Raw genomic sequence first — 14,562 nt, 5'->3', positions numbered from 1 at the left:
CCAGCCTCTTATACCTAGAAGTCCCACAAGCAGCGTTGCCACGCCCTCCAGCACCATCAGTACACCCACCAAGAGAGACAGCTCTGCCCTCCAGGATCTCTACATTCCCCCTCCTCCTGCAGAGCCCTATATTCCCAGGTATAAGCTACCCATGGCATTATTCTGGACAGCTTCTAGAGAAAGGCTAATATAATAGCTCCTAAACTGGAAAGCTAGTTTTTCAAGAGCACTGTGAATAGTTTTTTCTGGAATTCTAAACATATTCTAGAAGGCGATTCTCATTATACCAAATGCTCTTTTGTTAATAATGACAACAACTAAATTTTAATAAGCATAAATTGGACAGTGAGTATCTTACACTCATGACCTTGCATAATAGGAAAGTAGTATTAAATAACCAAAATTATTTTACAAGGTAAATACTAAGGGAGGATTTTTGCTTGTGAAGCTTTAAGAAATGTCAGTTTAATGTAAAACATTTCATATGTTTTTAAATGGATAGAGTTTATAGATGAGTTCTACACATTCTTAAGTAAAAGAAGTTGTATTTACTATCTCAAATTTTAGGTGATCATTAAAAGAATATTGTAATGGCATCTTTTATAGGGTAAGAATTTTGATAATATAAAAACATAATACTGGTTATATTTTGTACTTAACAAAATTTCTTTCTCTGTGTTGTAAATAATTATTTTAAAGGTCCTTAAATAATTATTCGCTATAATAACTAATTTGCCTTATTAACTCTACTATGTCTAATTAAGTGCAAAGACTATCTACTGGGAAAATGATCTTTTAACCTAAATACTTAAATCTAGAGCATAACCATGCATTTATTATTTTTGTACATGTACATATAAATTTAAGAAAAGTGAAATTGTTTCTATTACAGTGATTACTTTAAGTTCTTCAGAAACTCATACTATGAATATATACATATGCAAACACATTTATATATTTAATTGTACATACATACTTATATATTATTACTTCATTCCATTAAAATTTGTTTTGCATGCATGGTACATTTCCAAATTTAACATTATTGAGTAGATTCCATATAGACATGTTTAATAAACTTGACATGTTGAGAAAGGCTGCTTCTCTATAATGTTATATTATAGAAAATGCCAGCTCTTGCAATTTTCTTCTGCAGGGAATGTCTATATAAATATAACATGGAAATTCAATAGTTCTGAATTACCTTATGGTACAAGCTGCGTTAGTATTCATGTCATGGGCCCCGCAGAGAAACCTGCAAATTTACAGATAAACATAACCTTCCTCCAGTATTATGAATTCACTACAACTGTTTCCAAGCTAATTGCAATATCAATTTTTTTCCAATGGAGAATTAGCAGTAACAGAAAAATACCAGGCAATTAGTTCAAGAAAAGCTTTCAGTTAACTAAAAATGAAATTTGCACTGAGATTTATATTTATGTTCTGTATATTTCCTAAGAGCTGGTTATATATTTATAATTCAATAATAAGAAATGTATTGGTTTTAGGAAGTAAAAAAGTAAATGATTATAATAATGATAACTTTACCTAGTAAAGAAGTAAATTAATAAGACAACTTTCTGATTTAGTCATCTTTGAGAATATTATTTATTGCTGCCTACATATTTAAAATATTTGGATCATAGTTCTTTGAATTGGGACATCTAAACATTTTCATGAAGATACAGAAATATAGACTTTTGGTAGGCCAAGACTCATAATTCTTAAATTGGCATATTTTAATAAATTCATCATTGTTTTATATGGTATAATGAAAGCTAATTAAAAATGATTCAAGTTTCTTTTGCAAGTTTAAAATTTTGGTCTTGTTTTGATGTCGAATTAATGTTTTCTTATTTGATAACATTGATTTATGGGACACTTTTGGGTAACTGGGAACACCTAGAATCGATGAAGCACAACGATGCATGGAAGGAAAAGCATAGCTTTTACATTCATAGTCATGTTCTAGAAGACAAGAAAAATATCAGATACCTAGGGAAACATTTCCTAAGATAAATAAGGTGTTGTTTTAATTAGTCCTAGAGGGGATCTTTCATTAGGAGTTCAGTCATCCATTACTTTCTAAAAACCATGGCCTTGCACCTCGGACCACTCATGAGGGAAAATCGCAAACTAGACATTCTCACAAAGTGAGCAGTGCTCATTAAAGTTTCACAATGTATAAGGGGGGATTAAGTAAAAAATATATGATTGGGGGGGCAATATGAGGTCACCCAAGAGAAGGTAGAGCTGCAGAGTGAGGAATGAATATGATTCAAATGCATTGAACACGTGAAATTTTCAATAAAAATGAAAAATGAAATTATTGTAACAAAAACATTTTAAAGGAAATATTTTTAAATAACAGCAATGAGATTTAGGAATCCCATAAAATGTCAAGAAAATGTCTGCTTAAATTATTACAGATGTAAAGTGGAATTGCTGTTTCCCAAATCCCATTTGTAAATTCCATATTTTACCATTTTTCTCCTATCTCCATAAGAAACATTGCTAATGTGTAATAATTTTTATATAGCCTTTCTGAATGAGCTCCACATAAACACGTTTTTAACTTTCAGGAAATACATAGAGTTTGAATATATATAGTAACCATTTATAATAACATTAAAATTCATTTACATTAATAATCTGCTGTTTGAACTTCTTATAATACTGATTTATAGATACTAATGTCATTTATAAGACCATAGTTTCCCTTTATTTTGGTGACAGAATCAGAAAGAACTTTGTTTTCAGCAACACAAATCCTGTCAAAACCAATAAGATAAACAAACAGAAGAAAAATCTATGATTAAATTGTTAGCATTATACCTAGTATCTTTCCTTCAACTAAAATCAATTTATGTGGTTAAATTATTTTTCTTCCTATGACATGACACAGTGAAAATGAACGAGAGCAGAAGTTGGAAGATTCATGGTGTATTTCTAACTGGCATTTATTATCTATATGACATTGAGGCAATTTATTTAACCATTGGGCCTTATTCTTATTTGAGACAAAATAGGAATAATTTTAACTAACCTTATAATTCTCAAAGAAATCTTATAAAAATCTGAAAATACATTGTAAAGGAATGGTATTATTTGTATTTTAAGGTCCCTCTAATTTTGTATGGCCCTAATGCTACACCCATCTCCTCTACCTTCACTTTGCTTTAGGGACGAAAAGGGAAACCTTCCCTGTGAAGACCTCAGAGGACATATGGTGGGCAAGCCAGTTCATAAGGGATCTGAATCCCCAAACTCATTTCTGGATCAGGAATATCGAAAGAGGTTTAACATCGTGGAAGAAGATACCGTCTTGTATTGCTATGAATATGAAAAAGGACGATCAAGTAGTCAAGGAAGACGAGAAAGCACACCGACCTATGGTAAGAGTTCCTTCTTCTCTGGTTTATATAAGGATACATATCTTCCCTGAGTTTCTTGATTACCTTTAAGAGATTTGGAGTGGTGAGATTACTGGATCCCTCTCCAATTGTTAAAATCCACATCAGTGTCATCATGTACTTCTGAGTAGACTACTAACAATTTCAGGCATGATATTAGAAAGTTTTCTATATTTTCTAATGACTAGTAAAGATTTTAAATCAGAATGGCATATGAAAATTGTAGAATCACATGTATTTCTTCTCTGATAGGTGATAAATTAAGTCAAGAGTTTTATAAGTATAAATGCTTAGAACTAACATGATTTCTTTGAAATAAAATCATTGATTTAATCCTCGAGGATTTTTTTATTGTTGTTTTTCAAGACAGGGTTTCTCTGTGCTGCTTTGTAGCCTGTCCTGGAACTAGCTCTTGTAGCCCAGGCTGTCCTTGAACTCAGAGATCCTCCTTACCTCAGCCTCCCAGGTGCTGGAACTAAAGGTGTGTACCACCACTGCCCAGCAATCCTTGAGGATTTTTAAAGAAGTATTTAGATAGGCTTTTCTGAGGAAAATAGTGTCAGATTTTATATTCTTCTAAGAAGTTTAAGTGATTGATCTTGTCTTTGAGTAGAAGAAACTGTTAACTAGAAAGGACAAACCTTATTTAGGGCATAGATTAACCTAGAATTACTGTTAGGATTTTTATTGTTGACTCTTCATTTTCTTTGTATGATCAAGAAGTTAACACAGTCACAGTTGAAATTGATACAATGTATCTCCAATATTTGCCTGTGAAGATGCCTGAAATGTAAAATGAATGGATTTAATTGGAAGTCTATGCTTTTCCCTGTCCAGTGTCAAATTAATCCTTAAAAGTGAGGAACATACACTTTGGGAAAAGGCAAGATCCTTCCTAATTAGTACAACCTGCTCCATCCTCTGTTCCCAAAAGACAGCTTATTTCTTCTTATACATGCTTAATTTTCTTACAGCTATTTGGTAAAGTTATATATGTAAAGTTTTGCCAAACATTTGCCTTAAGAATAGAAACCAAGGTCGGCAAAGTGGCTCCATGGGTAAAAAGTGCTTGCTGTGCAAGCCTGACAATTGGAGCTTGGCCCTGCAACCCACTGAAAAGCTAGCATACAACTTCCAGAAGCTCTACATGGGACCTCATGGTACATCCACACATGTACCACGACACATACACAAACCCCTACACACACACACACACAAATAGTGATAAGAATAAAGAAATGAAAAGAACATGAACACTTACAATCATTTGTGTTTGTGTGCATGTGCTTCTTTGTCATAAGAATAAGCATTTATATTTTTAACATAACTTTTAAAATTATTTCTAAAACAACATTTTTTTATTTTACATACCAATTCCAGTTCCCTCTTTTTCCCCTCCTCCAGCTCCCCCACATTCTGCCACTTCATCCCTATTTTCTGGAGAGGGTGAGGCCTCCCGTGGGGAGTCAACAAAGTCTGTCACATCACTTGAGACAGGACCAGGGCTCTCCCCACTGTATTTAGCCTGAGCAAGGTATCCCTCCAAGAAGAATAGGCTACAAAAATCCAGTTTATGCACTAGGGATAAATCTTGGTCCCTTTGCCAATGATCCTACAGACTGCCCCAGCCACAAAACTGTCACTCACCTTCAGAGGGCCTACTTTAGGCCTATACAGGTTCCCGACTGTCAGTCTAATTAGTGAGCTCCCACTAGCTCAGGTCAGCTGTTTCTGTGGGTATCCCCATCATGGTCTTGACCCCTTTGCTCATATTATTGCTCCTTCTTCTCTTCTACTGGTCTTTGGGAACTGGGCCCAGTGTTCTGTTCTGAATCTCTGCATCTGCTTCCATCAGTTACTGGATGAAGGTTCTATGATGACAATTAAGGTAGTCATCAATCTGATTACAGGGCAAGGGCAGTTCAGGCACCCTCTCCACTATTGCTTAGATTCTTAGCTGGGGTCAACCTTGTGGATTCCTTTGAATTTCCCTAGTGCTAGATTTCTTGCTAGCCCCATAATGGCTCCCTCTTTCAAAATAAGTGGTTTTTAAACATAAAACAAAGGAAACCAGCCCACAAATCACAATCCCAGAGAACCTAGACAACAATGGGAACCCTAATAGAGACATACACAGATCTAATCTACATGGGAAGTAGAAAAAGACAAGATCTCCTGAGTAAATTCGGAGCACGGGGACCCTGGGAGAGGGTTGAAGGCGAGGGAAGAGGATGGGAGGGGAGCAGAGAAAAATGTAGAGCTCAACAAAAATCAGTAATGTACAAAAGTGGAAAAAAATAAAAAGATATCCCTTTCCTTGGTCTGCCTCGCTCTCCTTACCTCATCTTGGCCATCCCATTCTGTACTGCAAAGGGCTTAGTCCACTTAAGCCTCCCAACAATAGTATATCTGTACATGAAAAAAATCTAAACTGCAAAGAAATTAAATAGTTCGCACAGCTACTAAGTAATGAGCTGAGATGAACTACCCATGGATATTTGTTGACCCTATCAGTGATAAGAGCTTGCCATATATGATTAAAAAGTAATTCTCAAAAACTCTAGAAAAAATCATTTTAAAACATTTCATTAGTCTTTCCAAACTCGAACTTTATTTCAAGCAAGCGAAGTAGTCCTAATTTTATGTCTTAGCTTATATGTTATTTTGTATCTACTCACCAACAATAAACATGTATTTATATAAACATTGCCCTGACAGCTTTTTAAAAAGCTTCCTATATTGTGGGTAAGGAACAATGGTGTGGCTTATCCTTTTAAACCGGGGTAAAAGGTTTCATTTTACTAACAATAAAAACCAAAATAATTTCAGATTATATGCAAAAGTAGATCTATTTACAAAACCAATGTCAATTGGGATTTATTATTATCCTCTGTAGTACCAACTGTGTCCCCAGATCCTATCTATCACCTGACTACTCCAGAATGACCCTGAAGGCATACAACTTTATGCTTCACTTTTCTCGTTTATTTAATGAAGATGATTTCTGCCTCATAGAGTTTTTGTGAGAGTTTAATGACAATGCACTGTAAATTGCCTCAGTACCCAGTATATTAGATATTAATTTTCATTATTGTCATTACAAAATTAAAGGAAAATAGAATTAAATCACATTAACAATTGGTTTCATCTTCCCAGACTTCAAATGCAAAGGTTCAATTTAATAAAAATCAGTTGTTTGGCAACTTTTCAGAGCAGAACTATTTTCCACCAGCTTCCTCTGCTAGTGGATTCCATGCCCCTTCTGTTTCATCAAAGAACACCGTTACAGTTACATTTCTACGTGAGAAATTCAGTTAAAGAGTAGGCACAATTGGCTGAACCCCTTTGTGGCCACAGGAAGTCAAATTTCGTAGGAACAGAAGGGAAATAATTTAAAATATCTCAAGAACCATGTGAGCTGGGAAATGGAAACCCAGACCTTTTCTCATTGGTTGAAAATCTAACTCCTCATCAAAAGCATATAAATGAATGTGTATAGTATTTTGGACATTATTCTCATAAATGTTTGTGCATTGAGTAAACTTGGTGTCTAGAATATTTTCAACTTCACTGATAAAAGAAAATCAAATATTTTCTCCCTTTTAGTCACCTAAATAGTAAATGGCTTTAATGATCTATTGTCATATGGTGAAGGGGCAAGTTCTACTACTTGGGAAATAAGAATGATATCTGTACATTTCAAAGTTTGTTGTCATACTTACTCCAATGCCTTTCTTTTTTTTTTAAAGACCAGGCTGGTCTTGAACTCACAGAGATCCGCCTGCCTCTGCCTCTCAAGTGGTAGGATTAAAGGTGTGGGCCACCACTGCCCGGCTCCATTGCCTTTCTTTTTTTTATTAAAAATTGTTCTCTTTGAAGACACCAAATTATAACTTAAGCATTTTTCTAAATTCCTAAAGATTTAAATACACAGAATTCATTTATATTTCTTTCATTTCTGAATAGCTGGCTTCTCTCTTTCTTGTCACTTTCCATTATAAATAACTTCCTTTGAAAGTAAAAATCGGGTTTATTTCATTAGCTATTCTAGAGAGGAAAAAAGTTGTACTGTCCACAGAAGATCTATATATTCTAGTAAGAAATACTATTCCCAAAGGAGTAATCATAGAATTTAATGAAGGAGAAATATGAGATATATACTATGCTCAAAAGAATTATTATTCTTTTTGGACTTTTTGAAAAAAAGTATAAATATTCTACTTTGGGTAGCTTCACAGAATGGTTTTTAGCATCAAGCTAACTGTGATTAGAGACCATGTAACTAATGGATAAAAATAAGAAAGTATATTCCTATTATGAGAATTAGAGTAATCATCTAGGGAAGGCTCTCTTTCTCAATTTCTATAGCTTTGTTGATAAAGTTATTAAAGCACATTAGTTTCAAAGTCAGGTTGCTTGTGTTAGTGTCCGAGCTTGGCTATACTTGAACTTGAGCTTAATAGAGGCTACACTTATACCTCAGGATTTCGTCTAGAAAAACAGAATAGCAGTACTATTACTATATCTGTAAGAACTAACCATTAGCTTACATATGTTTGTCACTTAGCACAATGTTTTTCTCATGGGTTTCTGATCCTACTGCACGCACTGGCTTTGTGGGAGCCTAGGCAGTTTGGATGCTCAACTTACTAGACCTGGATGGAGGTGGGGGTTCCTTGGACTACCCACAGGCCAGGGAACCCTGATTGCTTTTCGGGCTGGGGGGAGACTTATTTGGGGGAGGGGGAGGGAAATGGGAGGCGGTGGCGGGGAAGAGACAGAAATCTTTAATAAATAAATTAATTAATTAATTAAAAAAAAAAAGAAATGGTACCTAGATGGGTGGTGGTGGCCCACACCTTTAATCCCAGCACTTGGGAGGCAGAGACAGGCGGATCTCTGGGAGTTCGAGGCCAGCATGGTCTACAGAGCTAGTTCCAGGACAGCTAGGGCTGTTACACAGAGAAACTCTCTCTCGAAAAACCAAAAAGAAAGAAAAAAAGAAAAGAAATGGTATCTAAATGGCATGGTAAGTGGTTGCTGCTCATAAATAAAATGTGCCGAAGAATTTCATCTGCTTTTGAATCGTTTTAGCACTTAATGTCCTCCCTGTTACAGGACCTAGTAAATAAAGGATTAAAACAGTAAAGGTATATCTTCATATTTGGTCTCCCTACTAAAGCAATAGCCAACTATTGAAGTCTTAGACAGGATAAAAGGATAAAATGATGTGGGAAATAAATAAAAGTGTTGGAAACTCTGAAAGACATGGGCCCTTGGAAGAAAGGTTTGTTTTGCAAGCATTCAAGGAAACAGCTATTAGATAAAATAGTAAAGAAAGGGAGACTTTCAATAGGTTCCAGAGCATTAATATACAGAAAAAAATAATGTAAAGATAGCTGTTCAGAATGGTTATTTAGTTCTCTTTTCAAAAAAATAACACCACCTTCACATGACTATCAGTGGAATGATGTGGTCCATATGAAATGGTGCTCCCTGTACAGACAGAATTGAAAAGCCAAGAACAGAAAGTAACAGCATTTCTCATCTGGAGGGAGTCATACCCATCAGAAGACATTTGACAATTTCTTAGCTAATTTTGTCTTTGTAATAATGGCATAATAAAGGGTACAGGGTCTTTTTTGAATACCATCTTTTTTGTTAATTAAATATTTTTATTTACTTTACATCACAATCACAGTTTTCCCTCCCTCCTCTCCTCCAGTTCCCTCCCCTGCCTCCCTTCTACCCCCACCCCTAGCATCTACTCCTCCTGCATCTCCATTCAGAAAGTGGCAGGCCTTCCATTGGCATCACAAAGCATGGCAGGATGCAGGTTCTTAATGGTACCCAGTACATCAAGGAGAAGATAAGGTTGCTAATCTGCATCCCTGCAATGTACCATACTGTATCCAAACATAAGAAGGCCAGAATGTTGTTGGTGAGAAACCCTGACTACCTTAACAACCAATTCACAGAAATAGATACTAGAAAAAAATCAAACTTAGAGAAATACAGAGATCATTGTCTTGTTTTTTATTTGTTTGTTTTTTAGTTAAAAGAGCCTAGGGAGCTGGGCGATGGTGGCGCAGGCCTTTAATCCCAGCACTCGGGAGGCAGAGGCAGGCGGATCTCTGTAAGTTTGAGACCAGCCTGGTCTACAGAGCTAGTTCCAGGACAGGCTCCAAAACCACAGAGAAACCCTGTCTCGAAAAACCAAAAAAAAAAAAAAAGAGCCTAGGGAATTAGCCCTTTGGAAATATATACCTACATTTATTCATGATTAGCATATTCTCTGATCAAAAATAGTATGTGATTGTAAGTGTCTGTAATTATCTATTCTGCCCCCACAGTTAAACAAGCTAACCATAACATCCTCTGGAGCTAGATATGATACATTATTTCCCTGGCTAAAATTGGAGTGCATTTTCTCTTATTGCAAATGTAACAAGCAACAGTTGCTAACATATAGATAAAGCTGTTAGTGTTAGCTTTCAAATCACAAATGTGAACTAAGTAATCTGACATTTTCTTGACAATTTTCTATAAATCTCTGGTTTTGAAAATCCATTTAAGAAAAGTTACGTAGTTAAATAAGACTATGGTATAATCATATTTTTTACTCCTCTTGTAGATTAATAAATGCAAACTGTGTTGAATGCCTTCTTGCATTTGGACTATATCTAGTGTTTCTCTAATGCATTTGTACATGAGTCTTTGTTTCTTTGGGTCACAAAATAGTATTAACTTCCCAGTGGAGCAAATGCTTAATAGAACGCATTTGGGAAACACTAAAAGGCTTGGAATTCAGCTTAAACACTCCAGATTGTTGATATCTGTATTAAAGCTGAGTGTAGCAAGAGGCCAATGTATTTATCAAATCCTGTTTTACTCCATGTTCTACAATATTCAAAGGAGGGCCCAGACTTCTTCTGCCACTTAGTATTGAAAATATCCTAATCCTTCCTCATTCCTTCCACAACTCTCATGTGATTGTCACTGTATAGGAGCAAACATTAAGATAAGAAATGCTGACTTCTCAAATTCATCTGACTACATGGCGAACTCAAATTAATTATACACACACAACACACACATATCCCTCCTCTTGCTAGAATTACCTTTATAAAAGGTAATTTTATTTAAAAATAGCCTAGTAATTAAGCATTAAAATGACCATAATTGTTTACCACTGTCTCCTTCACTTACATCACTCCTCATTTGTATATATATAAAAGTATACATCACTTTTATAAGGCAGTAGGAAAACAAGCAAGATGAGACTTTTTTCTCTTTATTTATTCTTCTCTCAAACAATACATCTGAACCACATCCTCTCCTCCCTCCACTCATCCCAAACCCAACCTCCTCCCCTCTCCCCCAGATCCACTGCTCCTCCATTTCCCTTCAGGAAACAGCAAGCCTCCGAGGGATATCAACTGAACACAGCACAATGAGATGTGACTTATTTTTAGAAAAAAATTACTGCAATTGTTTTTTGTCTCTCATCAGTGAAACTGAAAATAGTAACAAATTCAAAGTTTATATTGGATTTTTATTATTTATACTTGTTATTATAAACCATTCTTAAACAAATAGCCTGTTGAAATACTTACAAACCACTTTTTCCCAAGATCTTTTACCTAAAAACAAAATTTTTAAATGTAACACTGAATATGAAAGCACTCACTCTTACTTATTTTATTAGATCCAGATACGTTTTCATTCTCCTTCAGAAAAATTACTGACTTTCCATTAATTCAGTTTTTCTTCCTCTTCAAATGTGTGTTTCTTTACCTTAAATAACCCCAGGATGTTTTCCTAGAGATGCAGTCAACCATCTGAAAGTAATTTTTGTGTCTGGTATGTGCAGAGTTTGATGGGTTTACATAGCATGCTTATAGCTTAAGCATTCCTTACTATACTCGTTTTCATCAAATTATTGGCTAAAATATTTAGAACAGATGTGTATATATGTAACTTTCCTGCGAGAATTAAGTTATAAGTCAGACTTTTGGAGAGTTTCTCTGCACGTTTTTTTTTTTTTTAACTTTTGCCAGCTATGAAAAGAATATTGCTTCCCAGGTGCTATTTATTATCCTGAAACCTAATGATTTGTGCGTGGAGGGAGGAAAGGGAGAATGGTAAAATTGGAAAAGGAAGCAGCTCACTGGTGTTTCAACAGACATGCTACCCATGGAAACGTTTTTAGAAGATAAACCAGGAACAAGGACTTGTAGTTCTGACTTGCCTACCAGGCAGCTTTGTAAAGCTCAATTTGGCCTTTTTTTTAAATAATGAAGTGATCAGGAGTACTTCTGCTTTCCAGAGTTGTGTGTGTGTGTGTATATCCATGCCCATGACAGACTCTCACACAGACATACAAATAAAAATCTTTTAAAATTGTTTCAAATGTAGTGCATGGACCAGAGTGATATACTACCTTGGATGGATGGGAAAGACAGGAAGAGGAACAAAGCTATGAAAATACAAAGACTGAGGTGTGATTTAGAGCATAGGTGGTCGGGTCCAGTGCATGAAGGAACCCCTTGTTGTTATTTTGTTTTGTTTTTAACAAGCTGCTTAAAAGTACAGAACAGTTGTTGCATTTAAGGCACTATTCAGAGTATGGGAATACGGCAAGCAAAGAAAGAGTACACTACAGCAGAGGCGTGTTTTTTCTCATTAAATTTATATTTAATTTCCCTAAAAGAAAGACATAAACCATTCAACTAAATCACTACTTATTTGAACAAAGTTGGTATATCATGAAGAACAAGAAGAAATGAACAAGAATTATGTCATGGAAGAAGTAGGTGTCTCTGCTTACTTCTGAATGATACATGTGAATTTAGAGAGAAAAGAGAGTAAAACGTGAGGGACAGACTCCTGGGGGGAAGTATGAACAGCATTTCAAAGAAAGAATAATCTATCACCAATGCTGCAGACACCGCAGAAAGGTCAAGAGGTCTAAACTGAGTTCAAGTTAGCAATGTGGAAGTCCTAGTGCCCTTGTAGTAGATATTTTGGTGGAGTAGTAAGGCAAAGCAAGCATTCAAGAGAGGATATGGAGAAGAATTGGGGGTTGGTCATCTAAAGCAGCTTTCTGATGGTGATTTTGATGAAATAGAGAAAGCTAACAAAGTGCTGGTTTGGTGTATTATAGGGTGAAAAGGGTTGCTTTAAGGCATTCTCTTTAATGCCTTTGGGGTGAGAGGCAATAAGATCAAATGAGCAATCTGATGACTTGTGGTTTCCTTACTATGTGACATCCTTTTATGAATGCCATCTCTGAACCTGTGATGGATAGTCATAACAAAGCTATGTAAGATCTGATTACTGAGAGGAAGTAGAGCAACATCTACGTAGACAGCAACAATATAGTATAGTAAGCATTGTATATACACCAAAGGTATCAGGAAAGACGCTAAGGGAATACAACAGGTTGAGCAAATCATTCTGTCATTTGGCATTCTAGTATTTTTAATATCACCTAATAAAGACATTTATTTTTAAGCAATTATATGTACTAGTGTTAAAGAAGCTATTATCTTTTTAGTAAATTTTACCTCAGAATAATTTAGATACATCGTTATAAACTACTCTATTGTTACCTATAATCTTAACATTAGAAAATCATATCCCATTTGTGGGGAGTTTTCAGTTAAACATAGTTCATATTTTTAAAGGCTGCTTGCCATTAATCTTGAAATAATATTCAGTCAAACCACAAAATATTTATTCACACTTACTAAACTACAATAAAAAGTACAACCCCAGTTACTATAATGATGTCAGTTATAAAACTCCAGATATACAGCACATCTAAATAACAAAACAGTGGTTAGACGATAAGGTATTAACGCAGAAGTGTGGCCAGGCTCCTGGATAAGATTCAAAGTGAACTCCAGAAGTAACAGATGCCCAATCCTTTTAGAAATAACATTTTACTCTAAGAGGTAGTGAATAACAAAAAAAGTTTAGAGGAGCTGTAGTTTTCCTTTCTTGACGGCAGTTCTCTCTGTAATTTTTCTCATAAAATAATAATACTGCTATGTAAAGATAGTACATTTTCCACAGTAGTTTTTATAGATTTATAAACATTTATGTAATGGTAGATCAAATGTGTTTTAATTTTGTGAGCCAATGTTTTGTTGAATTCTTAAGTATATGATCTTAAAATATATGCATAAATCACAGTATATACTTAAGTACACTGGAACTATAAAGTTCTTTTACCATTTGAACTTAGTATCTCATGAAAATAAATCTGTTTCTATATTTTAGTGGAAGAGGACATTTTAAAGTAACATTGAGGTTGGGCAGTGGTGGTGCACACCTTTAATTCCAGCACTCAGATCTCTGAGTTTGAAGACAGCCTGGTCTACAGAGAGACTTTTGGGAGAGACAGGCTACACACAGAAACCCTGTCCCAAAAGGAAAAAAAACTAATATTGATAAGCAAAATTATTTAGTTTTACCTAACTCAATGTCTACCTATTTTTTAAATATTTATTTTAAATTTTCATTGTTGGATTTATAATAATAACACAACCCTGATTTCTATTGCTGTGATCAAACACTATAACCAAAAGCAACTTTTTATTTCAACTAACATATATGTCCCTCATAGCCCATCCTACAGGTAAATCAGGTCATGGAGAAAGGGATAGAAGAATGGGCCACTAATAAAAACTGCTTAATGGTTTACTTACTCAGTGTGCTTTCTTATATTCCACAGAACCACCTGTCCAGGCATGGCACCACTGGGCTGAACTTTTTCACATCAATCATCACCCCCCCCAATAAAAACAAAACACAGGCTTGCCTACAGGCTACTCTTATGGAGACATTTTCTCAATTAAGATTCTCTCTTCTCAGATATGTCTAGGTTTGTGAAGGTTTATAAAAATCAACCAGCACATCTGATTTCTCGAAAAAGGAATTTTAATTCTTTCTGGCCTTTTTTGAAGTCTTTGTATTTTCCTTCAATTTTGTTTTGGTAATGTACAGTATAATTAAGTTAAATAATGACTCCCAGAATCATCAGTATAAAAGTCATATACATATTTGTTCCTCTAGCAACTGAAACATAAATTAATGGGTTAACTCTGTTGGCATCTTAGATATTACCCAGTTGCAATGA

At 35.0% G+C, this 14,562-nt stretch overlaps 1 protein-coding gene across 7 annotated transcripts in view; it reads left to right on the top strand.

Annotated features, from left to right (window-relative positions):
- The window catches only part of Cnksr2 (connector enhancer of kinase suppressor of Ras 2), a 207,692-nt gene that overhangs the window by 111,358 nt on the left and 81,772 nt on the right, over nt 1-14,562 (top strand). For all 7 annotated transcript variants that reach the window (XM_075958276.1, XM_075958275.1, XM_075958274.1 and 4 more), the window contains 2 exons: nt 5-138; nt 3,187-3,398. In XM_075958276.1, coding sequence (XP_075814391.1) covers nt 5-138; nt 3,187-3,398 — 346 coding nt within the window. The remainder of the gene's footprint in view (nt 1-4; nt 139-3,186; nt 3,399-14,562) is intronic.

This window comes from Microtus pennsylvanicus, chromosome X (assembly GCF_037038515.1).
Source record: "Microtus pennsylvanicus isolate mMicPen1 chromosome X, mMicPen1.hap1, whole genome shotgun sequence".
Taxonomy (NCBI): domain Eukaryota; kingdom Metazoa; phylum Chordata; class Mammalia; order Rodentia; family Cricetidae; genus Microtus; species Microtus pennsylvanicus.
This window is presented reverse-complemented; position numbering and strand designations above follow the sequence as displayed.